General features: G+C 47.8%; 1 protein-coding gene and 1 long non-coding RNA gene across 3 annotated transcripts in view; both read left to right on the top strand.

Annotated features, from left to right (window-relative positions):
* Positions 1–49: 49 nt before the first annotated feature.
* LOC122230786 lies at positions 50–3,196 on the top strand. The gene is made up of 3 exons (XR_006207875.1): positions 50–278; positions 480–604; positions 2,209–3,196. It is a non-coding gene; the product is annotated as an uncharacterized LOC122230786 (long non-coding RNA).
* Positions 3,197–11,844: 8,648 nt separating this feature from the next.
* The window catches only part of USP12 (ubiquitin specific peptidase 12), a 101,720-nt gene continuing 86,535 nt past the window's right edge, over positions 11,845–27,029 (top strand). For both annotated transcript variants that reach the window (XM_042987704.1, XM_042987640.1), the window contains exon 1: positions 11,845–12,266. In XM_042987704.1, the coding sequence (XP_042843638.1) occupies positions 12,219–12,266 (48 nt within the window). In that variant the 5' untranslated portion in view covers positions 11,845–12,218. The remainder of the gene's footprint in view (positions 12,267–27,029) is intronic.

Below are 27,029 nucleotides of genomic sequence, written 5' to 3'. Positions count from 1 at the left end.
CCACCCAGGGGTCCCTGGAAGTGTCCTTAAAGCAGTGTAATCCCTTGTACCGAGTGAAGAATGTCTCAATAATACCTTTTCTTAAAACAGTTGGTTCAGGTTCAGCAGTCAGTGGGTGATTTTTTTTTTTTTTTTTTGTGCATGTGTTTCTTTGTTTTTTTCTTAGTGCCCCTGATATACCCTTTCTTTTCGCCAACATAATGTTAGGCCAGACCAATTGCTAAAGAAGGAAGGAGAGAGCTGTTCTCCCTGAGGACTGAACTCAGGGCCTTCACATGGTGAGTTTGACACACTGTCAGCTGAGCTGAGTGTGTGTGTGTGTGTGTGTGTGTGTGTGTGTGTGTGTGTGTTGTAACTGTTCTTAACATATTCATTTACTCATTCATTATGTTCCCATTAGATGTTGAAGGTCTTACAAAAATGAAGGACTTCTCTCTACATGTCTTTGGTTCAGATTCCTTATGTGGTATATACTCTAGGGGCAGCTTAAATGAAGTAAAGCAAGAGTTTAAGAGGAGCAAGAGTATTTCTGCCTGAAGTGATCAGGGCCGACTTCGCACAGAACGTGACATTTGGACCTCACCTTTAAGTAAATGCGATTTCAGTAAGTAGAGAGAGGAGATGCCATAATCCTCTGTGGGGGCGGGATTTGTACTTATCTTGTTGACTGCTGGCTTCTCTAGCTACTAACTGGTCCCTGATGCCTGGTAGGTGTTGAACAGAGATTTATTTAATGACCATTTGCGTGCAGGGTGAAGAGAAGAGACACATAATCAAATTCTAGAGTCGTGGAAGCCAGGGTTTTGTTTTTTTCATACAAAAATTAGCCTACTTTTGCTGAAGGCTAAGCTGCATGAAGAGGAAAATTGGAAACTGAAATTGGAAAGTTCTGTATTGAATCCAGGTTCTAGTAGCCTAAGGAGTACTCAGTAGATAATCGTGACAACAGCTTGGAAATACTCATCTGGGGTGTTTTTTTAAAATCAGTGGGATAGATCAAAGTAAAGAAACCAATTATAAATCTATTAAAAGAGAATTGAGGAGACGTGGACACAGGCTGGATATTTGATAATGTTAAGAAATTCTTGTTCATTTAAGTGTGATAGTAATATTTTGGTTATCTCTTAGAGAAACATAAGGAAATATTTACAGGTAAAATAATACGATGTCTGGGTTTGCTTCAAAATCATCCTGGGAGTTGTGGGGGGAGGGATACGGATAAACCAAGCATGTCATGTATTAATACCTGGTAAAATTGGGGGATGGCTAAGGAGCTTTCTGGGGTGATGGAAATGTTTTATATATTGATTGGGAGTGGCAGTGAAACAGGCACATACATTTGTCAAAACACATTGTGCACTTAAAGTTTATGCATTTTACTATATGTACATTTTATGTAGAAAAACTAGGTAATGGTTTAGGTGGGTTCATCTTACTATTCTGTCTACTTTCTAAAGTATGTTTGAACATTTCCTAATACAAAGTAGAAAGAAAGAAAGAAAGAAAGAAAGAAAGAAAGAAAGAAAGAAAAGAAAAGAAAAGAAAAAAGGAAAAAGAAAAGAAAAGAAAGAAAGGGGGGAAGAGAGGAAGAAACCTACTGCAATATTGGGAGCAGGAAAATTATTTAAATTGAAGTTGTGGTATGGCATAAAAGGGGATCAAGTGAGAGTGACACCTTTCAGGTTACAACAGATAACAGATCACTCGGATTGAGCGGGTTTTGCCTCATTGGAACACTGGTGCAGTATTGCAGAAAACGGCATGGGTGGCTTTGACCTAGGCGTTCAAAGGAAAAAGCACAGAAGGATTTTCATTCAGTATTTTCTGATTTAGTTTGCATGTTCTCCAACCGATTTCATTATCAGCGTCATCAACGCGTCTACTTGATAGTCTCATCCGTAAACTTGTTACTCCATCATCTCATAAGGAAAAAAACAATTTGAAGAAATTTTCTTTGATGTGCCTTTGGTAGGATTGAGACTTTCTCAGACCATAATTATGGACCTAGGAGGGAAGGTACTTAGGGCTCTCCAGGCTGGGGCCTAATCCTAAAGAGATCTCTCTTGGAGCTAGTGTCCCTGGGTGCCTTGCTTCTATCAGAACTATGTCCATGGAATAGATAATATTGTCATTTTCATGCCTGTAGATCTATTTTTACTTTAATATTTGCATGGTAACAGTTTCCGTGGGTATGTTTTTTTTCTACAGATTTGATATTATGATGACTAGAAACACCATTGATGCAAAAGTTGGAGCAGCAGTGGTCAAGGGAAGTTTTCATGACAAGGTTGACCGATCTTGACCGTGGACACAGATGAACAACAGGCTTTAAATGTCGTGTGTGCCAGGGGAGCCTTTCATCCAAGACTTCACAATAACATTCTGGATTATATTCAAATGGGATTAAACATACCGTCCCAGAGACACCCTGACAGGATTGAAGGGAGACATTACCGGAGGCAGCTGTGGCGTGGAAGTGAATCACTCTGCCAGTCCCGCCCCGCACGGACACTGTTTACCTGAATCTGTTCTTTGCTTCTTCCCTTCTGACTGAATCCTTGTATCGGCCAGGGGGGCCCCCATCCCTCAGACAGCCCGGTGCGTCGAGGGAAGCTGACTCCCGCCCCCAGCTCCAGGGGTGAGCCTGCCTAGTTACAGCCAACCCCGTACTTACGCTCTCACCAGTAGATTGTTCAGAAACCCACTTGGTCTGTTTCCTCCGACTAAGTGTAAACTCTGCGAGAATGTGGATGTTCATCTGTCTTGCCAAAGAACCTAGAACGGTGCCTGGCACGTAGTTCTTAATAAACATTTCACGAATTCCTTTTCGCATTCCTCTTCAGCAAACTGTAAATGAACACCTACTACCTGTCCGGGACTCTTCTGGATGCAAAAGTACACAAGACTCAAGAAGTCTAGCAAGGAAGACAGACATATAAACAAGTCTCTAGTACTATACCATGGCTAACGCTGTCATGAATTACACATACAAGGCTGGAGGGGCACGGAAGGAGCAGCCGACTTCCTCCGGGGAACTCACACGAGGCTTCCCAGCGCTTCTTCCGGCACTTGGAGCAGATCTTCGAAGATGAGCAGAGATTTTCCAGGTGAAGAATCAGACCGACTGCAGTGGGGCCGCGTCATCTGTTGACCAAACCGGGGCATTTGGAGAGTGAAAGGGAGGCTCCTAATAATTACACGGAATGACAGGTGTAAGCAGAGACCGTTCTGGGCAAACCAAGCCACGTGGTCAGTCCTGGAAGAAGGAGGAACGCGGGAGAAGGCGAGGATGGTGGAAACAGCCCGGGAAAGGCCAGCCCTCTGGCGCGTCGGAGTAAGGAGTGTGGTGCAGTCGGAGGACGGGCTGTGGCTGGAGCGAAGGGCGAGGGATACGGCGTGAGGGACCTGTTCTGGTGAGCCAAGAACTCCGACTGCATCCGGGACCTGGGGAGCTTTCTCAGCAGGAGAGCACCATGATCAGATGTGCATCTGGGGACGAGAGTTCTGCCGGGCATGTAGAGAGAGAACCGGAGGGACACAGACTAAAGAGCAGCCAGACGGGAGGCTGGTGCCGTGGCTCACCAAGGGAGGATGGGCCCCTGATCTCAGGCAGCATGGAAGGGTGGGTTCAGAAGGAAGGACATACTTGAGGGAACGCTGCCGTGGAAAGAACTTGCATGGAGGGCCAGGGGTGAGGAGCAGAAGAAACGGATGATGCTGAAGTTTCCAGACTGGGTGATGGCGGCTTTTGCTGTCCATTCCCATACAGGGTGACAAGCGGAAAATGACCTCAGCTGCTTGGCAGACGGAGAGTGGCCAGGGAGCAGATACAGGAAGCTGAATCGTGTAGGGGCCAAGTGCCAAGGCAAGAGGCCAATCCAAAAGCTGAGTCACTGTATCCAAGGGGTCAGCACCGGTGGAAAAGAAGGAGTCAACGTGCCTCCTGGGACCAGGGAGGTCCGTGAAGGAGAAGTATTGAAGCAGATGGGCAGGGAAGCAGGTACCCGAGGGCAGATCCGTGGAAGGACAGAGAAGACATGCCCCCCTACGGTTGGAGGAGTAGACCGGGCGGCAGAAGAGGTGAACCTGTAGGCAAGTCAACATGATAGGAGCGATCTGTGTGTTCGGTGCCCAGGGGAGGAAGGAACTCAGCATAGGTGAACAAATTGGCATGGTTTTGTCTACAAGCCCTGGGTGATTTAAAAAAATTTTTTATTAATGTTTTATTTATTTTTGACAGAGAAAGAGAGACAGAGCATGAGCGGGGGAGGGCAGAGAGAGAGGGAGACACAGAAGGCGAAGCAGCTCCAGGCTCTGAGCCGTCCGCACAGAGCCCGACGCGGGGCTGGAACCCACAAACCACAAGCTCCTGACCTGAGCTGAAGTCGGATGCTCAACCGACTGAGCCACCCGGGCGCCCGGAGAAGAAAACAATTTTAGGCTGTGCCTAGGAATTAAAAAAATATTGTCACATCAGGGCACCTGGGTGGCTCGGTCGGTTAAGTGTTCGACTTCGGTTCAGGTCATGATCTCCTGGTTCCTGAGTTCAAACCCCCCCCCCCCCCTTCGGGGGTCCTGCTGTCAGCACAGAGCCTTCTAGACCCTCTGGCTCCCTCTCTCTCTCCTTCTCGCTCTCGAGAGTAAATAAACATTTACATGTAAAAACATATATGTTGTCGCATCAATATATTGCTGAAGCTCTAAAAATCTTCAATCTATTTAATTTTTGGAATAGTTATACACTCGGTGATTCAATCCCCCAAAAGTATCCAAAAAATATATGCACAGGAAAAACTCCCGCTTCCATCTCGTCCCCCGACGCTCCTGCGTCCTCGACCCCGGGCCCGCGAACCGTCTCAGGTGCACCCGGCAGGAGTTCCTTTCTGCTAAATAGATTTCGGGAGCCTGGCGTCGGGGCCACGGGGCTCCGCTCGGCGAGCGTGGCAGGGTGGTCTTCAGAAAGAGGGAGCGGCGGTCGCGCCGCTCGCGCCCGGTTCTGTCAACCGACGGCGACGGCGGGCGGGAGCATCTCGGGAACCCCCCAGGCGGGGCGCCACGCGTCGCCAGGCGCCCCGGCCGACCGAGGCCGCGTGGCCAGGAGGCCCGGTGGGTGCTGAGGGGCAACGGCGACGGTCGAATCCCGGGGCGGGGCGGGGGGGGCGGGGCAAGCGGCCCCTGACGAGCTCCAGACGCGCGGGCGAACTCTGGCGAAGCGCGCGGAAAACGCCGCCCTGCAGAGTCGAGGGGGCGGACGCCTGACGCCCGGAGAAGCCGTCTCCGGGGGGGAGGGGGGGGAGGGGAGACCGGAAGCCACGAGAAAGGCCAGAGCGGCGACCGCGGCCGTGCGAGCCACTCTGCAGTCCCGCGGACGTGCCGTCTTCTTTCCGTCTTTCTTTCCGGCGGCTCTTCTCGCGGGAACTGGGGGGGGGGGGGGGGGGGGGGAGGGAGGCTGAGGTGCAAACGGGACGTGCCGGCCCGGAGCGGGTCGGCGAGGCGCCCGCAGAGCCCTCGAATCCGTCGCGTCGGCCGGGGAGGACGGAACCCCTCCGCGGGTCGCAATCCCTGTGTCTTCAGGGGCCCCGGGGCCGGAGGCGCCTCGGGCGTGGCGGGCGTCGGCTTCGGTTCCGAGGCCGCCGCGCGTCCGGTCGGCCTTCCCGCCTGCCCTGCGGCCTTGGGGGGCGGAGCTCGCCTCGCCGACGAGGCCCCGGTCGGTCGTCACGCGGCTCCCGCCGACGGGGGGGGGGGGGGGGGGGGGGGGCGGGGTCCGGGAAGGGCCGGGAGGCGACCGGCAGGGACGGAGGATGTTCCAGGGACGAGGGCCGTCCGCAGGCGCAGGCGGCACGGAGCTCGTCGCGGTGTGAGGCGCGACGGGGAGGCGTGTGTGAGAGGAGCACGGTGGCCGAGGGGGGAGGACCGGAGACGAAGCCGGGAAGGGGGAGGGAGGGGAGGGGGCGGAGGAGGAGGGGGGAATAAGGGAAAGATCGGCCCCTGAAGTGCCAGGCGTTGTTTTAAGTACCCTACAGGCGTTCACCGAGGTCGCAAAATGCCTCAGGAGGTAGGTCAGAGTGGATTCTATACGGCGTAATGTATGTAATACGCATATTAGTATCAGTGCCTCTCGGCCTCATTGTGCTAGAATTCGAAAGGAGGCTCTTTTCCATGAGCTGGGAGAGCGGAGCGGATACAAATGTGGCCTTCGCAGCCGGGTTCAAATCCTGGTTCCGTTGCTTACTAACTGTGCCATCTAGGGAAAGTTACCTCTGTGCCTCAGGTTCCCTGCCTCGAAAATGGGGATAATAAATAGCACTTACCTCACCGGGTTGTTAGGAGGATCTGGTAAGTTGGTGTATCGAAAAGTCCTCAGTAAGCATTACCTGTCACTATGGATGTCTTATGCCCCACCCTTCCCCCCTCCCCCCACTTCCTTCCCCCGTCCCCTCCACTTCTTTCCCCTCCCCCCACTTCCTTCCCCCTCCCCCCACTTCTTTCCCCTCCCCCCACTTCCTTCCCCCTCCCCCCACTTCCTTCCTCCCCTCCCCCCACTTCCTCCCCCTCCCCCATTCCTTCCCCCCCACTTCCCCCTCCCCCCACTTCCTTCCCCCTCCCCCCACTTCTTTCCCCTCCCCCCACTTCCTTCCTCCCCTCCCCCCACTTCCTCCCCCCCACTTCCTTCCGCCCACTTCCCCCTCCCCCCACTTCCTTCCCCCTCCCCCCACTTCCTTCCCCCCACTTCCTTCCCCTCCCCCCACTTCCTTCCCCACTCCCCCCCACTTCCTTCCCCCTCCCTCCCCACTTCCTCCCCCTCCCCCCACTTCCTTCCCCACTCCCCCCCACTTCCTTCCCCCTCCCCCCACTTCCTTCCTCCCCTCCCCCCACTTCCTCCCCCTCCCCCACTTCCTTCCGCCCACTTCCCCCTCCCCCCACTTCCTTCCCCCTCCCCCCACTTCCTTCCCCCCCACTTCCTTCCCCTCCCCCACTTCCTTCCCCCCTCCCCCACTTCCTTCCCCACTCCCCCCCACTTCCTTCCCCCTCCCCCCCACTTCCTTCCCCTCCCCCCCACTTCCTTCCCCACTCCCCCCCACTTCCTTCCCCCTCCCCCCCACTTCCTTCCCCTCCCCCCAAGCAAACTTCCATTTATTTATGTGAGCTGGTACAAATCCAGATGCCTTTAGGGAGAAGACAAACGGCCGGAAATACACAAGCACAACTCGTGTTGTTGCTCTTCACATTCGTTGTGCGTTTTACTGTGAAGGTTTGTGGCAGTCGTGGGTGGGGCCATTCATCCCACATCATTGGCTCACTTCATGGTCTCTGTGTCACATTTTGCTGGTTCTTGCGATTCATCAACGTTTTGCATTATTGTATCTGTTGTGGTGATCAGTGATCCCGCAATCACTTTGAAATTGTTTCCAGGTGCCACAAACGGCGCCCATATAAGACGATGAACTCAGTCAATAAATGTGTGTGTTCTGACTGCTCAGGTTGTTCCTCCTCTCTCTCTCTCTCTCTCTCTCTCTCTCTCTCTCTCTCTCTCTCTCTCTCTCTTTGGGTCTCCCTATTCCCTGGGACATGGCAATATTGAAATTAGGCCAATTAGTAACCCTGTAATGGCCTCTAAGTGCTCAAATGAAAGCACTTAAAACCAGGAGTGACGAGGGGCGCCTGGGTGGCTCTGTCGGCTGAGCGTCAGACCCTGGCTCAGGTCACGATCTCGCGGTTGGTGGGTTCGAGCCCCTGTCAGGCTCTGTGCTGACAGCCTGGCGCCTGTTTCCGCTTCTGTGTCTCCCTCTCTGTCTGCCCCTTCCCTGCTTCTGCTCTGTCTCTCGAACATGAATAAACGTTAAAAAAAAAAGTTTGCTTTAAAAAAAACTAGACGTGATTAAGCTTAGTGCGGAAGGCATGGTGAAAGCCAACATAGGCCGAAAGCTGGGCCTCTGCAGCAAAAACACTAGCCAAGCTGGGAAGGAAGAGGAAACAATCTTGAAGGAAGTTTAAAGTGCTGTGTTGCAAATGATACGCAAGTGAAACAGTGTTATCCCCGATATGGAGGCATCCTGAGCGTTCTGGAGAGACGATCACAACAGCCACAACATTCCCTTGAGCCAAAGCCTGATCCACAGCGAGGACCCAACTGTAATCCTTTCTGTGAAGGCCGAGAGAGGTGAGGAAGCGCCAGAAGAAACGTTCGAAGGCTCATGACCTTTAAGGAAAGAAGCCGTCCCTGTGCCATAAAATCGCAAATGCCGGTATGGAGCTGCGGCAACGTATCCGGGTCTAGGTACGATGGTAACGAGGGTGGTAGTACTGAACAACAGGTTTTCAGTGTAGACGAAATGGCCTCCTAGTGGAAGAAGATGCCACTGAGGACTTGCAGTGCCCGGCTTCAAAGCTTCTGTCTTGTCAGGGGCTGGTGCAGCTGGTGATGTGAAGTCAGTGCTCACTGACCGTTCCAAAAACCCCCGGGCCCTTCAGAATTATGCTGAATCGACTCTGCCTGTGCTTTATAGATGATACCCCGAAGCCCGAATGACAGCACGTCTGTTTACAGCACGGTTTACTGAATATTTGAAGCCCACTGTTGAGAACTGCCGCTAAGAAAAATGATTCCTTTCAAAATATTCCTCCTCACGGACCAATACACCTGGTCACCCGAGAGCCCTGCTGTGTACAAAACCCCTCAGGTCTTATATTTTAATAGGTAGATTTTGTAAGGTCATAGCTGCCATACATAGTGATTCCTCTGATAGATCTGGGCTAAGCAAATAAAACCTTCTGGAACGGATTCTAGATGCCATTAAGAACATTCTAGATTCTAGATGCCATTAAGAACATTCTAGATTCTAGATGCCATTAAGAACATTCAATATGCACGGGCAGAGGGCAAAATATCAACATCTGCTGGCGTTTGGCAGAAGTGGATTCCCACCCTTGGGGATGACTCTGGGGGCTCGGGGCGTCGGTGGAGGCAGTCACGGCGGACGTGGTGGAAACAGCGAGAGAACCGGGACTGGAAGCGGGGCCTGAAGGTGGACGGCGTTGCCGCGATCTCGTGACAGGACGCGATGGGGTGAGGACTGCTTCTCACCGCTGAGCAGAGAACGTGGTTTCTCCAGATGGACTCTGCTCCTGCTGAAGATGCTGTGAAGCTGGTTGACGTGACAACACGGGATTTAGAAGTTAAAGCAGGGCAGGGTTTAAGAGGATGGACTCCAGTTTTGACAGAGGTTCTACCGTGGGGGAAATTCGATCAAACAGCAAGAGACACTACAGGGAAATTGTTTGTGAAAGGAAGAGTCCATCAATGTGGCAAACTATTGTTGTTTTCTTTTACAAAATTGCCATATGCATATATATGTATATAATATATAACAATAGTAATAGACATATCTTTTAAGTTAAGGTACATTGTTTTTTAGACACAATGCTATCGCACACTTAAAAGACTGTAGTCGAGTGTAACCGGAACTTTTTATATGTCCCGGGAGACTCCCGAATTAATTTGACTTGCTTTATTGCAGTATTTGCTTTTTTGCGGTGGTCTGGAACCAAGCCCACGATATCTCCGTGCTATGCCTGTGTGAGGTGACGCGTGGTTAACTAGACACGAGATGAGTAACAGAAAATATGAAGTAGCTTGCGAGGTTCTGGTCTTTGCAGGATTGTGTAAAACTATTCAAATGAAAAACAAATTAAAAATTTAAAACCGAGTAGATTAAGTTGGCCCTGGGCTGTTTACTTGCTCGGTCCTTGAAGTTACCTGGGTAAATTTTGCAGTTTCCGCACTCAGGAAGGCCCCAAACAAGTCAGTTATACACATACTCATGCTTCTCTAGGTACAACGGTCTTTGTAAAAACTGTTCCAAACCCAGACGACTCCTTCTAAGCTCTGGGTACAATAGTGTGGTGTTTCAGTCAAATCTTATCTTAACTGTACCGCATGTGGTAAGAAATACCCCAGGGCAGTGCCTAGCACATAGAAGAATCTCTTTTTATATCCGTGCCTCTCCAGTCGACCTGAGGCTAAGGCATCGTGAAGTTCTGCTATTAGGATCTATGACATCCCTCATGAATTTAGACTTCTATCACATCACCTAGACCCAACTCTTGACAATTCTATCAGGAATCCATCTTTAAAAAGGCCAGTTCTCACGTAACATGATGTGTAAAGCTGGTGGCCTTTGTTCCTGTGACGTTTTAGGATTCATGGACGAAGAAGCATATTGGTGGGCTCAAATTCTGCCACATGAAACCTGTTTCCTGGAACAGAACAGGAATTGAGGAGGACAGGAGTTATATACAGGCATTTCTCCACAGAGACAAGGCGGGGTCTGGGAGCCTGGTGACACCGGTAGGCCCTGGGGGTCTAAGCAGAACAGAACACAAAGAATTCGGGTGGGTGATTCTTCCGAGTCTAGGCAGGGAGGCAGGGAGACAAGCACCGCAAACCTGAGTGTGCGGTGGGGTAAAGTAAGGTCCTCGCCACTGGCTTGGGTTTCAGGGCCAAGAGGGAGGGCCCCAGCTTCCGTGGAAGTAGGTGCCTGGAGAAGCAGGCCAGCTACTATGGGGACTTCGCTATATTCTATGCGCAATTTTTTCTCCCCAGGCAAGCTTATAAAGGAAATCACTATGGAAACAGCATTCATGTACCAGAAATCTGTTTTGCACCCAGATTTTGTTTGCTGTGTTTTGAATGCTTTGAACCATTAGATAAGGCATATCTGATTTTTGAGCTTCATCTGAATTCAGGCCCTCGGCCACACTGAAATGGGGGAACCCCGAAAAGCACCCCATCACGGCAGCTCACCCATCGGGAAATGTTGCAAGCTTTCTAACATAATAAAGTCACTCTACTAGCTTGAACTACTTTCTTAAGTAGGAGGAAATAAAGCTGAGCTGCCTGACACGAGGAACAGGATGCGCGGAGTATTTTCTCAAAGTACAAAACAGGAGCTGTACCCTTAGCTGCCACGGCTCAAGTAGCTCTCACACGACATTTTTCTCACTTGCGAGACTTGTCTATGGTAACGTCATCATCACGGCTGGGTTGAGATCTTCTCTGCTTTGGAACTCAACTTTCAGAACAAATATATTTAGGTACTGTATTTATAAACATACTCTAAATTTATGGCCAGCAGGGGAGGCGGGAAGGCAGCTTGGCTCCCTTTCCTCATTATTTATTTCTTAATTCACGGAGCGAAATATACAGTTTCATTTTTATCTTACTAATTTGTCTTTCGCGAAGTCACGGTGTTCTGACCCAACATATGTCAAAGAAACAGACCACCTTACATTTTGTTAAGTGCCTGGGACGTAGGGATGCTTATCGGGTTATTTTAAGCGTACAGAAGCAGGTTTCCTCCCACGCCACCCAGAATTATCCAGATCATCAGCTCCGTTTTCTGTTTGGGCAGTGGGGGCCGGCTGTCCCCTCGCTCTCGGCAGAGGCGGCGGGTCAGTCCCTTCCGGGACTTACTCAGGCCGCCGCCGCCCAAGCAGCGGCGGGCGGGCGCTCCCCGCGCGCCGCTCTCGCCGCCCGAGCTCCGCTGGCGCGCGGGCTCTAGGACCGCGCGGGACGCGGGCGGGAGGCGGGGTCCGGCCGTGCGCGGGGTGGGGCCGCGCCGGAGTTCCCCGGCTCGCGCGCTCCGGAGCCGAAGAGGCGTGCGCGGCGGGGTGGGCGGGGCCGCGCGGGGCGGTCGGAGCGCGCGGCGGGGTGGGCGGGGCCGCGCGGGGCGGTCGGAGCGCGCGGCGGGAGGGCGGGGCCGCGCGCGGCGGTCGGAGCGCGCGGCGGGAGGGCGGGGCCGCGCGCGGCGGTCGGAGCGCGCGGCGGGAGGGCGGGGCGCAGCGGGAGGGCGGGGCGCGCCGCTGGGCCGCGCAGCTGCCGGGCTGGCCGGGCATTAGGGCCGCGGCGGAGCAGGCTCCCCAGCGCGCAGGGCGGGGTGTACGGCGGGCGGCTTCGCGGGCAGGCGCGGGCCCCGAGGCAGCGGCTGCGCCCTGCGCCGGGGAGGAGCCGGGGGCGGGCGGGCGGGGACTGGGGCCCGAGGCGGGGAGTGTCGGAGCGCCGGCGGCGACGACGGCAGCGGCGGCAGAGCAGGCTCGGTGCGTGGGTCCTCGGCGGCTGGGGGTCCGCCCGCGGGCTGCGGTGGGAGCGGGCGGCCCGGCTCCTCTCCTCCCCCGCCCGCCGCCGCCGCTGTGATTGGGTGGAAGATGGCGTTGGGCGGATGGAAATCCTAATGACAGTCTCCAAATTCGCCTCCATCTGTACCATGGTAGGTGCGGCGGGAGGGCGGCGGGGGCGGCCCGGGACCCCGGCGGGCGGGCGGGCGGGCGGCCGCGGCCCTTGTCTCCCGCCGCTCGCCCGGGCGGCCCGCGGGGCCTAGCGCGGGGGCCGGGGGCCCGCGGCCCGGGCGGGGGCGGTTGGACGGCGGCGGGCGGGGAGCGCGGGGGCTCAGCTGCCCCCCGGGAAGCGGGGAGGCGCCCGGCGAGCCGGGGCGGCGCGAGGGTGGCCGGCGCGAGGGCGACCGTGCCGGACGTGGCGGGGCGCGGGCACCGGTCGTCAGCGCCCCCGGGCTCAACTGCTCAAGTCTTCCCGCGGCGCCGGGGCGGAGCGGCGAGGCGCACCCCGGGCTGTGGGCGCGCGGCCCCGGCCGGGGTCGGAGGTGGAAGGACGCCTCTCCGTTTCCGTCGGGCGGCGCGCGGAGCGGGGAGGTGGCCCCGGGCGGGGGTGGGGGGGGTCCGCGGGGCAGGAAGGCAGGGTCTCATTCCTGCCGGGAGAGGACGGAAGTCAAGTGCAGATTTCCTCCCCGCGCCTCTGGCGAGGCCGAGGCCCCCACCCGGTGCTTCAGGGGAAGGGGGTGTGTGTGAAGGTGGAAACTTTAAATAAGCGCTGTTGAAAATTTTCCTATTTTCTGCCCTTGCTGAGCAACGAGCTCTCCGTTTGCCAGCCATGTGTCCAGGTGGCAGTCTCGTCTTTGCGAATCCACGTTAATCTAGAAAACAGCTTAAGCTCTCCCGTCGATTGTTTACTTTAATAACACCAGACACATCTGTGTGTGGCTGGAAGCATTTCTGTACGGGCTCGTTGTTGGGGTTTCGTTGGGGGCTTTGAAATAGACTTTAAGGGACAAGTGCTAATGCCTGTTGCAAAGTCCCGAATGCATTAAAGCAAAACGTGGGGGCGTTTGAATCTTGTTTTTGTGATTGGCCAGAAGGGCCACAGTTTTCCACGCGATGGGGCAAATTCGTTCCATTAGCTGCACATGAGCCACCATCTAGGGATCATAATTGGGAGCCCTCACGGAAAGAAAGTTAACTCTTTGCAACGTGGGCCTAGTGATTGTGTTATTAAAGACTCCTGAAATCTTTCCTTCTGTTTTGTGTCTTGCGGGCCCTTTTTGTGCACCTGATCGCATACAGGAGCTCCCCAAGCAAGCTTCGGCTTAAGAGTAGTACATTGTATATGCCTTTCTTTAAGGAGCGGCGAATCAGATTGGAAAGAGGCTTCAGAAGCAGAATCTATACTGCGCGCTGGGAAACAGCACAAAAAATGGCTGAAGTCAGGTGGGATTAAAATCGCACAGCATTAAATCATTGAAGAGTGAACCGTTGAAGAATCCACTTCCCCGAATGGATGTTTGTTCTTTCTCATAAATACACAGTTTAGGAAAGCAGTGATGTTAAAGGGACTAGATTAAAACGATTCCCCAGGATCTTTTGGATTCATTATTGTTAGGTGTGCCAATTATCTTGTTTCAGAAGGAATGTGATAATTAAGTCTTTGAAAGTGATAATCTTGCCAGATTGCTGAGCTATACAGATTGTCTGGTCATAGTTCACTGTCAGAGGCTCTTGCTTCAGGAGCGATGTGTTTCCTTTTTACTGACCATTTGTTCACTCAAGTATATCAGATACATGCCTAGCGCCTGCTAAGTGCCAAGACTGGCTGAGTGCTGGGGGGGAACAGTCGTGATCAGGGCGGTCCCTGCTTTTCATAGTGTATATATTCTAGTTGAGGGACACAAACAATATTCAGGTTAACATAACAATAAATATATATGCTTTAATTAGATTAGGAGAATGAGGAAGAGGTTTGCCAAGTCAAACACTAAGTCATGCCATCTGACCCGAAGAATGTTAGACTCTTAAGCTCTTTCTAGGGCTTTCACTCAAGTGCATTTAAACATGTATTTGTGCGTCTTACTGGTGAGTAGGGAAATATCAGTGCCTGGTCAAATAAGATTGTTCCAAAAACTAGTGTTAGAATTGGATGTGTCTGTCTTCATATTTGAATAAATGCTGATGCACTCCCAAAATAACTCTAAATATCTCAAAGTAATCTGTAATCTTTAAAAAAATTTTTTTTTCTTAATGTTTATTTGTTTTTGAGAGAGAGAGAGAGAGAGAGAGAGAGAGAGACAGAGCATGAGCAGGGGAGGGGCAGACCGAGAGGGAGACACAGAATCCGAAGCAGGCTCCAGACTCCATGCTGTCAGCAGAGAGCCCGACGTGGGGCTTGAACTCATGAACTGTGAAACCGTGACCCGAGCCAAAGTCGGACGCTCAGATGACTGAGCCGCTCAAGCACCCCACAGTAATCTGTAATCTCTTGAGGGAAGACTGCAACCCATCTTCTGAGAGTTACAAAATTGACAGTCAAGAAAAGCAAAGATATTTACCTTTATGCCTTTATAGGTGCTGTTTTGCTAAGCTTCGAACACTCTCCTTTCACCTCTCGTCTGGTGAGGGCATACCTGTCTCTCAAGCTGGTAGCCTTATCCTAATCTAATCCTGCCCCTGTCCCTCCTCACCCTCTCTCCCCCTCGTATAATTTCACAGAATTTTTGTAATCTCAGTGGCATTAATCCTACTGTACTGAAAATTTTTCTGTTGTCTCTTTATTAGACTGTGAAGGCCTTGCGGGGAAGGACTCTCATTTATTTCTGCAGTTTGGTGTAGGGCTAACTTTTGCATACAATAGAACAGCTTCCCCGAGCCCTGCATTTCTCCTACCCATGTCTGGCGGAAGTGTGTTTGGTTGGCATGGATGCGGTTGGGGGTGTGTATGGAGTGTTAGACGGAAGACGAGTTGGACCGAAGGAGAATATGCTTACTACTCAGAGAATCAGCATCTTTGGCGATATTTATGATGAGTTGGAATTTTGTTCTAGAAAATAAAGTTTACCTAATTTTTTCATTTGTCGACGTAAGGTCTCTGGGCAAATTGGCAATACCTTCCTTGGATTAAGTAGCTGTTAAATCTTTTCGATATGTCTTACCCTGGATCACCATCGTTCTGCTAACATGTGAAAATCAGTATTTCTTAAGTTAGTGTTATAGCCTGGCTTAAATGAGTGATTACGTTTAGATTGCAGTGAATAATAAATTTGCAAACATATCTCTAGAAATACCTCATGCTATTATTTGTCCATGAAATAATATATTTTCAGGAGTGCCTGGCTGGCTCAGTTGGTGAAGCCTTTGGCTCTTGATTTCGGCTCAAGTCGTGATCTCACGGTGCATGGGTTCAAATCCCACTCTAGGTTCTGTGCCGACAGTGGGGAGCCTGCTTGGGTGGGATTCTCTCTCTCCCTCTCTCTTGCCTCTTCCCCCTTCCCCGTTTGCATGTGTGTGCTCTCTCTCTCTCTCTCTGTCTTTTTCTCAGACTTCAAAAAAAAATTAGTATACGTTTATTTTTTCGGCTTCAGATTTCACAGAGTAGCTACCTAATAGCATGTATGTGATAATTGTGAAATGATGGGAAAAGTGACTGGATACATGTAAAGGGTTGAAAATTGAGGTGGAAGTTGGTAGAGCAGTTTTGGGTGGCCTAGGACAGGACTAGGAAGTTACAGTATGGGTCCTGGCCGTTACACGGAGGCAGGTGCTCTTAGCACAGTAGTGGGGACTCTCTCATACATATTAGCGTCAGCTGACCATTATTGTTTCCTGTTTGGGTTGTAGAAGTCAAGGCTGGGAAGCGATTGTTGGGGAGGGGCACTGGATAAAGGAGAAGTTGTTGCCGGTAGATGGGGGTGGGGGGTGGGGGGGTGACGCCGGCCTGGCTGCTTGCTCACTCCCAGTCACGGGGCAGGGAGTAGGGAGAGCCCTTACAGTGTGGTGTCCATGAGGCCAAGGCCACAGGTTAGCTCTTGTTGGCTCTGACAGGTTTACTTCTTAAAAGCCAGTCCCTAGGACGGCACCCGACGCATGGTAACCTTTAAACTACTTCTTGAAAGAAAGTCACGGGCGAGGCTGGCTATTTGTCTTTTCTTATGGTTTGGAGTCTCATCGAGGTCACTCAGTAAGACTTAAGATGTAGGGACGGTCAGTGCAGTTTATCATCACTCCAGAAGGAAAGGAAAGGAAGGAAAACTTCTCACACCCTGTGACATGTTGATTGCCGCCCCTCGGGCCCCCCCCCCCCCCTTGTGTGTGTGTGTGTGTGTGTGTGTGTGTGTGTGTGTGTGTCAGAGAGAGAGAGAGAGTGTCTTCATGTACTCACAGTATTGTATTAAATAATAAAATTCTTTGTTTTTTCTCAGGAAATAGGGTGGATGTAAATCTTTTATTAAGATAATTTTTACTAATATTTTATTAGTATACAATAGTGTTTCTATGGAACACTCAAAGTGGGTTGCCGTTGTTTTACTAATTTTTGCTGTTTTTATTGTAACTTAATTTTGGAGAGAAAAATTTCAAAAATAAGGAGGTTTTTTTTTTTTTTATCACATAAATGGTTAAATACTGGTAAGGAATGCTTGAGCATGTGTTTGAGGAGGCTTAGTGGACAAAACGTTTAGAATAAGTATTATAAAAGTTTTATTTAAGCCTGCTAGTCTTCTGATTTTGGCTAAGATATATTTTTGTTATTAAAAATTATTCATTCTCCTTACAGAAGATTTGGAAAATATTCTGTAAAAAAGAGTTTGAAAACTCTTAAGCAAAAAGAAAATAACTTCCTTTACCTGCCAGAGCACATTTTGTCATTTTTAAAAGAACTTAATTGAGCTCACACCCTAGATAAAATTTTACATTTCAGTTTTCCCCATGACTGATTGTCTTGCCAGGTTTTACGTTTGTACAGTGGCAGGGGAAGCACGGAGAGTTTAATATTTAAAATGATAATATGGCGAGATTGTTAGTAAGGTATGGTGATAGGCCACTAGGTTGTTGACCGGTTATTTATTGATCATTAGAGGATAAAGTTATATAGTCAGTAGAAATAGAATTTTATAAGCGATGGTGGGTTTATTCTAATCTTGGGTACTTATTATCACAAGCAGAGGTAAGACCATTGGGATTTGGAACTTCTAAAATGCTTTAAAAGTATAGTTTTAAATACCGCATTCGAGTGTGTGGAATGTGTATAAAGACTGTCTTTTGTATCATGTAGTTTTGCTTACCTTCGTCCTCTGGCAAATCTTTTTATACTGGATCTCAGAGCAGGTTAATGATTTACCCTACCGTGACCCATGTGGTCAGTTTCAGCCAGACTGGATCACAGCATGGCTTCTTGTCTTACTCGCTTCCAGGCCTTTGACGGGGCGCCCAGAGATGAAGTGCACCTCCGTTGTGTTACGTGCACGTGTCTTTCTTCCTGGCTTTGAAGTCCTGTTTCTTCTAGCTCTCCTGAAACTTTTAGTCTCAGGAAAGATTATTTAAGATTATTATTTGTTTACTTAGTAGCATTAATTCCTTTCCAGAAACCTTCATTTTTCAGCTTTAGGTAGTCTAATCTACAGGCTAAATCAGATTTTCTTTTAGTAGCTTGATTCCAGAAATTTAATCTAGTATTTTGTTGTGTATCCTAAAGTATGGTGTATTAAAACAGTTGGACCAGAAGGTAAATTCTAGTCCACATTTTTTTTTTTTTTTTGAGAGAGACAGAACGTGAGCGGGGGAGGGGCAGAGAGAGAGGGAGACCCAGGATCCGAGGCAGGTTCCAGGCTCCGAGCTGTCCCAGCGGGGCTCAAACTCAGGAACTGTGAGATCACAACCTGAGCCAAAGTCGGGCGCTTAACTGACTGAGCCACCCAGGCGCCCCTCTCGTCCACATTTTGACATTTAGATCTGTATATATGGGAAAGTCTCTCTTAAAAGTTCCAGTTGAATTTTCTCATTTGTAAAATAAGGGGATTAGACTAGACACTTTAATAAATATTTCTCATGTTTCCTTTTTGATCTAAAACTCAATACTCTGATCTTTGAGAGTTTATAAATTATTGATGCTATCGTTTTGGAAGCTTTAATCGTATTTTATGTACTAATTTTTTCTTTTTACTTTTTGACTACCTTCCTCCCCCCACACCTTCCACTGCAACCTACCAGTCTGTTCTCTTTATGTCTGTGAGGTGTATGAGGTGGGGTTTTTTTTGTTTTTGTTTTTTTGTTTGTTTTTAAGATTCCACATATGAGAGTTCATACGGTATTTGTCTTTCTTTGTCTGACTTAACATAATGCCCTCGGATCGATCCATGGTGTAACATGTGGCAAGATTTCATTCTTTTTTATGGCCGAGTAATATTCCACCATATGCATATACCATAATTTCTTTTATTCATGCATCCGTCAGTGGATACTTAGGTTCCTTCTATGTCTTGGCCCTTGTAAATAGGGCTGCCTGTATCTTTTTGAGTCAGTGCTTTCCTTTTCTTCAGATAAATACCCAGAAGTGGAATTGCAGGGTCATGGGGTAGTTCTGTTTTTAATTTTTTTTGAGGAACTTCCATTCTGCTTGCCATAGCGGTCGTACCATTTTATGTTCCACATCGGCAGTGCACAGAGGTTTCCTTTTCTTCATGTTCTCACCAACACTTACTTCTTGTGTTTTCGATACATTCTAACAGGTATGAGGTTTTGTATCTCGTCATGGTTTTGATTTGCATTTCTTTGAGGATTAACGATGAGCATCTTCTCATAGACCTGTTGGCCATCTATATGTCTTTTGAAGAAAGTCTGTTCAGATCTTCTGCCCATTTTAAAAATCAGATTTTCTTTTTTTTTTTTTTTTTTTTGCTATTGACTCTATGAATGAGTTCTTTCTATATATATCTTGGATATTAGTCCCTTATCAGATACATGATTTGCAAATACTTCTCCCATTTAGTAGGTTGCTTCTAATCCTGTTTTAGATAATATAAGGAGCGTGGAATTAGATACAGTTAAATATGAGTTATGCCTAGGTTCCCAGTTTTGTTCGTGGAAAGTGACAGTCCAAAGTAAATGCATGTTTCTTCCTTGAAAAGCATGTAGTAGAAGTTAGTGATATTGCCATTTTATTCATTAGCAGGCTATTCTATGTAACTGTTTACTCAGGTTTGAAGTTTTCTTCTTTTCTGATATCATTCAAAAGAATTTTGAATTATTGCCCTTGATGGAGGTTCCACATTTGTTTACTTCGTTGTGTGACCTTGGACAAGTTACTTCTGCATGCGATGGTTTCCTTATCTGTATAATAGGGATAAAATGAGCCTGGGTGGCTCAGTAGTTTGAGCGTCCGACTCTTGACCTGGTCCGGCTCTTGATCTTGGCCCACGTCCTGATCCCAGGGTCATGGGATGGAGCCCCGCCCTGGGCTCCATGCTGACTGTGAAACCTGATTGGGACTCTCTCTTCCTCTGTTCCTCTCCTGCTCTCCCTTGCTCGCTCGCTCGCTCTCAAATTTAAAAAAAAAAAAAAAAAGAAAAAATTCTATCTGGCTCATGGTAATCACTTATGTAATGGCGGTGGAGGTTCTTGTTATTCTACCCTTCTAAAGTGATTTGCTCCCCTGGGCATGGAAAGGATCCTGGGGCACTACTGATTAATGTTCGTGGCCTCAACAAATGTTAGTAAGCAGAATTGAAATTTCTTTTATGCAGTGCGGTTCCTGAAGTTCATTTTCATCACAAGAAATAGCTTAGTGGTAGTATATTACACTGTGAAAGCACAGATTTATGTTGAGGTGGATCAGAGTCTGATATTACAAACCAAGAATGTAGATTGTCGTTCTCTGTTTTGAATAGTTCGTAGAAAGATTTTATTCCTTTTGTCTGGGAATAAAAACGGTCTAATTTGTGACATTCTCAACCATGTTTTAGAAGTTTAGGGAAGTTGGGAATACCACCTTTCGATGAGAAATCTTACCTTATTCTTTATACTAGAGAGAAAAAGCACACCAACTCTTTGCCACTGTGAGAACGTGCTGTGTGCATTAAAGTCAGCTTCAGGCCTTATTTCCTTTCATACCTTCCTATTGTTCATGCCTCTGTCGGCTCCTGGAACCACGTCTCTTGCTGGCCTGCAGTGTAGTTACCCAGCCTACTTTCGTATCTTATCTAAAACTTCTCTCCCCGCCTCACGGCTGGAACAGGATTATTTAATATGTGTAAAGTACTTTAAGGATTGTAAGAGAAAGGTAAATGCTAGACCTTGTGAAGAGTTACGTATGGGTTGCTGGACTGAAAACTTGAAACCGGACACACGGTGTTGTTGAAAATCCCTAAAACTAAAGTTTGATCGTTTAAAGCCCCACGCTTAGGCTTTGTGTTAAAGAGGGAGGTGAGGGGAGACCATTTAAGTATACTTTGCTTTGGAAAAAGCAAAGTTATTAAGTCTTTGCTTTCGCAGACGCGCTCCATCCAGAAGAACGTTGTGATGACGTCAAGTACAAGATATTTAACAGAGGACCTGATTGCAGCTCTTCATGATTTCATGATCCTAGATGTTCTCTGGCTTAGGCTTTTCTGTCGCTTCTCTGTGAGAAAGACCATTAGCTGTTTTTTAAAAAATGGTGTAGTGGCTACAGAGTGTAGACGTTTGCCGGTAATCCCGTTTGTAGTAATCCACATGTCTAAGGCTGCGTGCCAGTAAAAATTTATGTCCAACTTAAACCGAGAAGTGATGTTTATTTCAGTGATGGCTCACAGATGTTCTTCTCGAAATGCTTTAGGTGCGGGAACCATCCATGCATTTCAGGCTTGTGAATGCTGGTTTAAATCACAGCATCTTTTAGCCGAGTTAGAGTACTGTTGCCTTTGATTTTCTTTTGGTGTTTTAGTGACCCAATAAGTCTTCTGCCTGATAGTAAGTGTTCTCCATGGGAGGATGGGGACTATTCGGGGGAATAACGGGCACTGTTATTAAGCTGATAGTGACGTGCTTTTTTTGTTTGTTCTTTGGGTTTTTTGGGGGTGTGTGTAGAGAGTGCCTTTTCTTCAGTAAGTACTTTCAGGAAGTCTGAATGGAGAACTACACGATTATCAGGGTGTGTGTGGGTACTGAGAATACAGAGATGACCATGATAAGCCCTGGCCTCACAGAGCTTCCCCTGGAGTGTGTCCTGACTGGTTTATAGATGTGCTGAGAAAGTAATCCTCGTGGCCACTGGGCAGCCAGGAGCCATCCGGATTGACCAGAGATCCTTGACCAGTCACATCCCGGTGAGAACAGCCTTCTCTGTATATTTTTGTGGGCTCTACGGTTACTGTTGTCTGTGTATACCACGATGAGAAAAAGGTTGGGAAGGAGGGGAGACACAAAAGACGAGTGTAAGGAGATGGTTTTTGCATAAGTAATGATACACACACGTGAAAGAGAAAGTGGTCCACTCTGGGAGAGAGAAGAGGAATTCAGGGGAAAAGCTTCACAGAAGAGATTTGAATTTTGTGAAATGAAGTCATGTATTGCATGGGCAAGAAAGGGGGGATTCCAGATGCAAGCGAAGGTATGCAGTCATGGGACAGATGATGTGCTGCTTTTAGAATCTGTAGCTGGTTTGCACGGAAGGAGTCCTTGGAGGCTGGAGAGGAGGAAGGGGCAGACCACGAAATACCAAGAGAGTTTACCAACAACTATTGCCTCTCTTTAGGTATCATTAAAATGTGTATTTAGCCCGAGAAAATGTAAGTTCAGAGGAAAGTTGTAGGGATCATGAAACAATGGAATTGATAAAAATGTGTCAGTATATTTAATTACATTGATTATTAAAAGTTCCTTTTTTGGGGCGCCCGTGTGGCTCAGTCGGTTGAGTGTCTGACTTCGGCTCAGGTCACGATCTCACGGTCTGTGAGTTCGAGCCCCGCGTCGGGCTCTGGGCTGATGGCCCAGAGCCTGGAGCCTGCTTCCGATTCTGTGTCTCCCTCTCTCTCTGCCCCTCCCCCGTTCATGCTCTCTCTCTGTCTCAAAAATAAATAAACGTTAAAAAAAAATTAAAAAAAAAAATAAAAGTTCCTTTTTTTTTTTTTTTTTAAAGATGACAGTAACAAGATGGGGTAGAAAAGTATTCAGTGGGTAGTTAACCCCCCCCCCCCCCCCCAGGGCCCACAAGCCCCAGTATTAGAAAATTTAAAGTTACATATGCATATTAAAACTCAAGGATAGATAAATACGAGTCCACACAAGAAACAAATTTTCTTGCTTCCAAACCAGCAGAAATGTAAACCAACACTCAAACTCTGAGGGCCGGAAGATAGGAAAAACAAGAAGGGAAAAAAGTGATAAACAGAAGACAAAAATGAAGTGGAATAAGCCCTACTGCATTCATTACATTAAATCTAAATAGATTACATTTTTCTGTATTATGGTGAAGGGACTATGAAATTGGATAAAAGCCAAAATATTGCTAAACAAGAAACCTGCCTAAAACAAAAGGACGACATATCTAACAATGCAACACTGCTGCCATACCTAAGAAAACCAAACCTATGTATAGACTGGTCTTTGAGATATTTCAGGATCATTTCAAAGTTATTTAGGGCTTTTTTGTTGTTGTTAGCTTCATACTTTCTCTGGCTGTCGTCTTGAAGATCCACTTGGGGTTAGGAAGGCTCAGGTAATAGTAACCCCGTTTTCACAGGTTGGAGACCTAGGCTTCAGGTCGCCACCACAGCAACTAGGGATGGGGTCCAGAGTTCTTGACTTCCAAGCCTGTGATGATGTCCACAAGCCAGTATGTTGAAGCTTTCATGGTTGGGACAAAATTGTTTCTCCTTCTTTTTTAAACAAGAATTTGGGAATTTTTGTCTCTAACTTCTAAGCTGTGTGTGTGTGTGTGTGTGTGTGTGTGTGTGTGTAGGTTTGAGTCCCGCTTCATTAATTATTGGTACTTGGATTTCAGCTACGAAATGGAATAGTAATTCCCATTAGACCCCATGAGTGGATGCATGTGAAATGAGATGATTCATGTGGAAGGCCTTTGTGCTGTGAAGCTAAAATCATTACATGACCATTATTGATAGGACTTCTTGTCCTCATAAGGAGAGGACGCGAGTGCCATGAACTGTGCGAGTTAAGACGGGGCTCACAAGTTCGCTTTGACAGAGTGTAGTCACGTCAAAGTTTGAAAGTGAGTATTTTACGGATCCTGGTCTTAGGATGCGCAAGTGATTGATGAAGCAAAGTTTTAGGTTATTTATTTATTTGTTTTTTAGTCTAATGGCTCGTAAATTTATGGTTAAGAGAGGGTTTTGTTTTTTGTTTGATAAGGTATTTGTGGGTTTGGCTCTCTTACTAACATATAATTGTTTACTGAATTGTGCTGTGAGGGAGCAGTTAACTTCTTTTTTTTTTTTTTTTTTTTTTTTTTTTTTACTTTGATTTATTTTTGAGAGGGAGAGCAAGTGGGGGTGGGGCAGAGCGAAAGGGGATCCGAAGCGGGCTCCACCCTGACAGTAGCGAACCTGATGCCGGGCTTGAACTCCGGAACTGTGAGATCATGACCTTAGCTGAAGTCGGACGCTCAACCTACTGAGCCACCCAGGCATCCTGAGAGCAATTAACTTCTGATGTCAGCAAATTTCCTGTAATTCCCATCTAGTAGCATTTTTTTAAAGGTCTAAAATTATGGAAAGTAAATTTTGTTAATTTCTACAGTATTGGTCTGTGTGGGTCTTTCAGGGATCCTTGACGAGAGAACTTTGTAATTGTTTCAAATTACGATCATACCAGGAGCCCATCTGGGCACATATAAAGTAAACAGTGCAGGAGGTTCTAGGGGCAAGGAGGGAATAAAATAAAAGCCTTCTGTTCTTTGGAATGGAAAATATGTTTGTGATACGAGATTCTGTAGACAAAAACAATTATTCTGATTTGTATGTGATTATCTCAGTTCAAAAAATTAGGCATAACTTTGAAGAAGCTACTGTCTTTTTTTCTAGAATATTGTTCCACAACAATGTTTGTTTTTGTTTTGTTTTTTGCCGATGTTGGAAAGATTCCCTGGTATTTAATTTGCTTTATGAAGATACATGCAGGATGATTACGGTGGTACCTTGGGGATAGCAATTGGCAATTTGAAATTTGCATGAGGAAAATGTTTTGAAATAGTAGGGGAAGAAGGGTGTTCTTGTTTCTGGAAAACAAGATACTGTGTGTATATATATATATATATTTTTTTTTAAGTTTATTTATTTTGAGAGAGAGAGTGGGGGAGGGACAGAGGGAGTGAGAGAGAGAGAAAGAAAGAAAGAGAGAGAGAATCGCAAGCAGGCTCCGCACTGTAAACGCAGGACCCGATGTGAGGCTTGAACTCATGAATTGTGGATCGAGACCTGGGCCGAAATCAATAACCGATGCTTAACTGACTGAGCCACCCAGGTTCTCCAAGGTATAATATTTAGAGTGTTTGCACCTTACAGCCTTGAATGATGGTTCGTCTAGGAACTGGTGAGGAATAGAAATGGAGTGTTTGTCATTCATTATGTGATGGACTTAAGGGTGTAACCCTGATGATGTTCTCAGACTGATAGTAGTCAGGGTTATTTATTTAAAGGTGAACAAAAGTTGGAACAATTTTGAAATGTCAAAGGCTCAAACTAAATAGATATAATTGATCAAAACCCAGAAATACTGGGCCTTGATTCTGCTAGGTAAATTTATTATTCTTATTGTCATTATTTGCATATACTTCCTGAAAAGACACCTTTTTTTTTTTTTTTAACCAGTTTCTTTCATTTATTAGTTTCATTTGACTCGCTACATTGTTTAAATTTGAGGAGGTTTACTGTCTCCCAGACTGGGAACCCAGTTCAACAAAGACCTGACATGTTCCCATGCTTGGTGAAGTCTATGCCTTGACTTTGTCAACTTGACAAAGAGAAAGTTGGAGGAAGAAGCAGTCTTGACTTCTGATGTGGTTTTTTCCCCCCCCTATGAAAATCAAGCCTTAACCCTGTAACCACACTTGGATACTGGCAACCTTCTTGTGTGACAACACACTAGATGGCCTTTTTTTTTTTAAGTTTTTTTTAATGTTTATTTATTTTTGACACAGTGATACAGAGCATGAACGGGGGAGGGTCAGAGAGAGGGAGACACAGGATCGGAAGCGGGCTCCAGGCTCTGAGCTGTCGGCACAGAGCCCGATGCGGGGCTCGGACCCACGGAGTGCGAGATCGTGACCTGAGCCGAAGTCGGACGCTTAACCGACCGAGCCACCCAAGCGCCCCTAGATGGCCCTTTTTAAACTAACAAGTGAAATCTGCCACCTGTTTTGTGCTCTCTGTACTTTTGTTGTTTTTGTCCCTAAAAGACTGAGTGGCCGCCTGTCACTGGCCCTCTCAGCACTCTGCAGTCCTGCTGTGCCTGCCGCCTGCCTGGTTGCTGTAATTCTCTCCTTGTCTTTCACCTTTCACTTCTGGAGCGGGGTCGGGGTCGCAGTAACTAGACCATTTCAGCCCTGACAGCCTGGCTTTGTTGTGATGTTCTTGCCATTTTCTGTTAATGGTGATGAATTAGATCATCTTAGCCGACTTTGGACAGTTGAATGTGACTTCAGTAATTTTCAGCTTTCCTGAGGAGCTTCGATAGAGATTTCTAACATTTATCGAGTGGCTGGCTCCTTTGTGATATTTTGCTGGGTTGGGTATCTCACAACTGGAGATCTTACAAATAAAGGTGGAAAAAGTTAGGATTTAGGTAAATTTATACATGATAAATCTAGAATGGATTATTCGAGAAAGGGTATTTATTTGGGTGATGTTTTTGGTTGACATCAGAGTTCACAAGGCTCTCTTTAAGTGTTACTTTGTACTGTAACAGGGAGACGGCTGGTTTGGATAGGTGTGGCCCAGTTGAGAAGTGAAATTTAATGATGGAACATTTGTAAAAACACCAGAATTATATGCCTGGTAGGAGCGGTTGGTAAATGTTGCCTTATTTTCCTTCTGTCATTTCTGCAAACAATCTATATTTATTACTGACTCTGAAACACGATGATGTGGTCACTTAAAAAAATTTTTTTTAACATTTATTTATTTTTGAGAGACAGAGGCAGAGCATGAGCAGGGGAGGGGGAGAGAGACACACACACACACAGAATCTGAAGCAGGCTCTGGGCTCGCTCCAAGCTCGCTCTGTTTGTTAGCACAGAGCCCGACTCGGGGCTCGAACCCACGAACTGCAAGGCCATGACCGGAGCTGAAGTCAGACGCTCAACCGACTGAGCCATCCAGGCACCCCGCCCCTTACCCATTTAGCCCATCCCCCTTCCCACAATCCCTCCAGTAACCCACGTTTTCATTTTCTTAAACCCCATTTGTATTAGGTCTTTTTTTTTTTTTTTTTTTGTTTAATGTTTATTTATTTTGAGAGAGAGCAGGGGAGGGGCAGAGAGGGGGAGAGAGAATCCCAAGCAGGCTCTGTGCCATCAGCACTGAGCCCAGTGTGGGACTTGATCTCGGGAGTGTGGACATCATGACCTGAGTCTATATGAAGAGTCGGTGGCTAACTGACTGAGCCACCCAGGCACCCCCCCCCCCCCCCCCCCCGTTTGTATTAGTTTCTTAAAACCGCCCTGAGTGGCTTCAAAGAACAAAAGGGTATTGTCTCCAGGTTGTAGAGGCCAGAGGTCCAGAATGCCGGAGTGAGCCGTGAGTTGGGTCTTTGCAGGGCTGCGGGAGAGCCCTCTCCGCCCTTCCCAAAGCTGTTGGCGCTTGTTGGCGGTCTTTGGCGTATAGATGCATCCCCCAGGCCTCTGCCTCATCTTTGCTTGGCGTTTTCCCCCCTGCGCCCCTGTCTCACATGGCCATCCCTCTTGTCTGTCTCTGTCACGTTTC

The sequence above is a fragment of the Panthera tigris genome, chromosome A1 (assembly GCF_018350195.1).
Source record: "Panthera tigris isolate Pti1 chromosome A1, P.tigris_Pti1_mat1.1, whole genome shotgun sequence".
In the NCBI taxonomy this organism is placed as follows: Eukaryota; Metazoa; Chordata; class Mammalia; order Carnivora; family Felidae; genus Panthera; species Panthera tigris.
The sequence above is the reverse complement of the archived record's forward strand: the minus strand, read 5'-3'. Positions and strand labels throughout refer to the sequence as shown.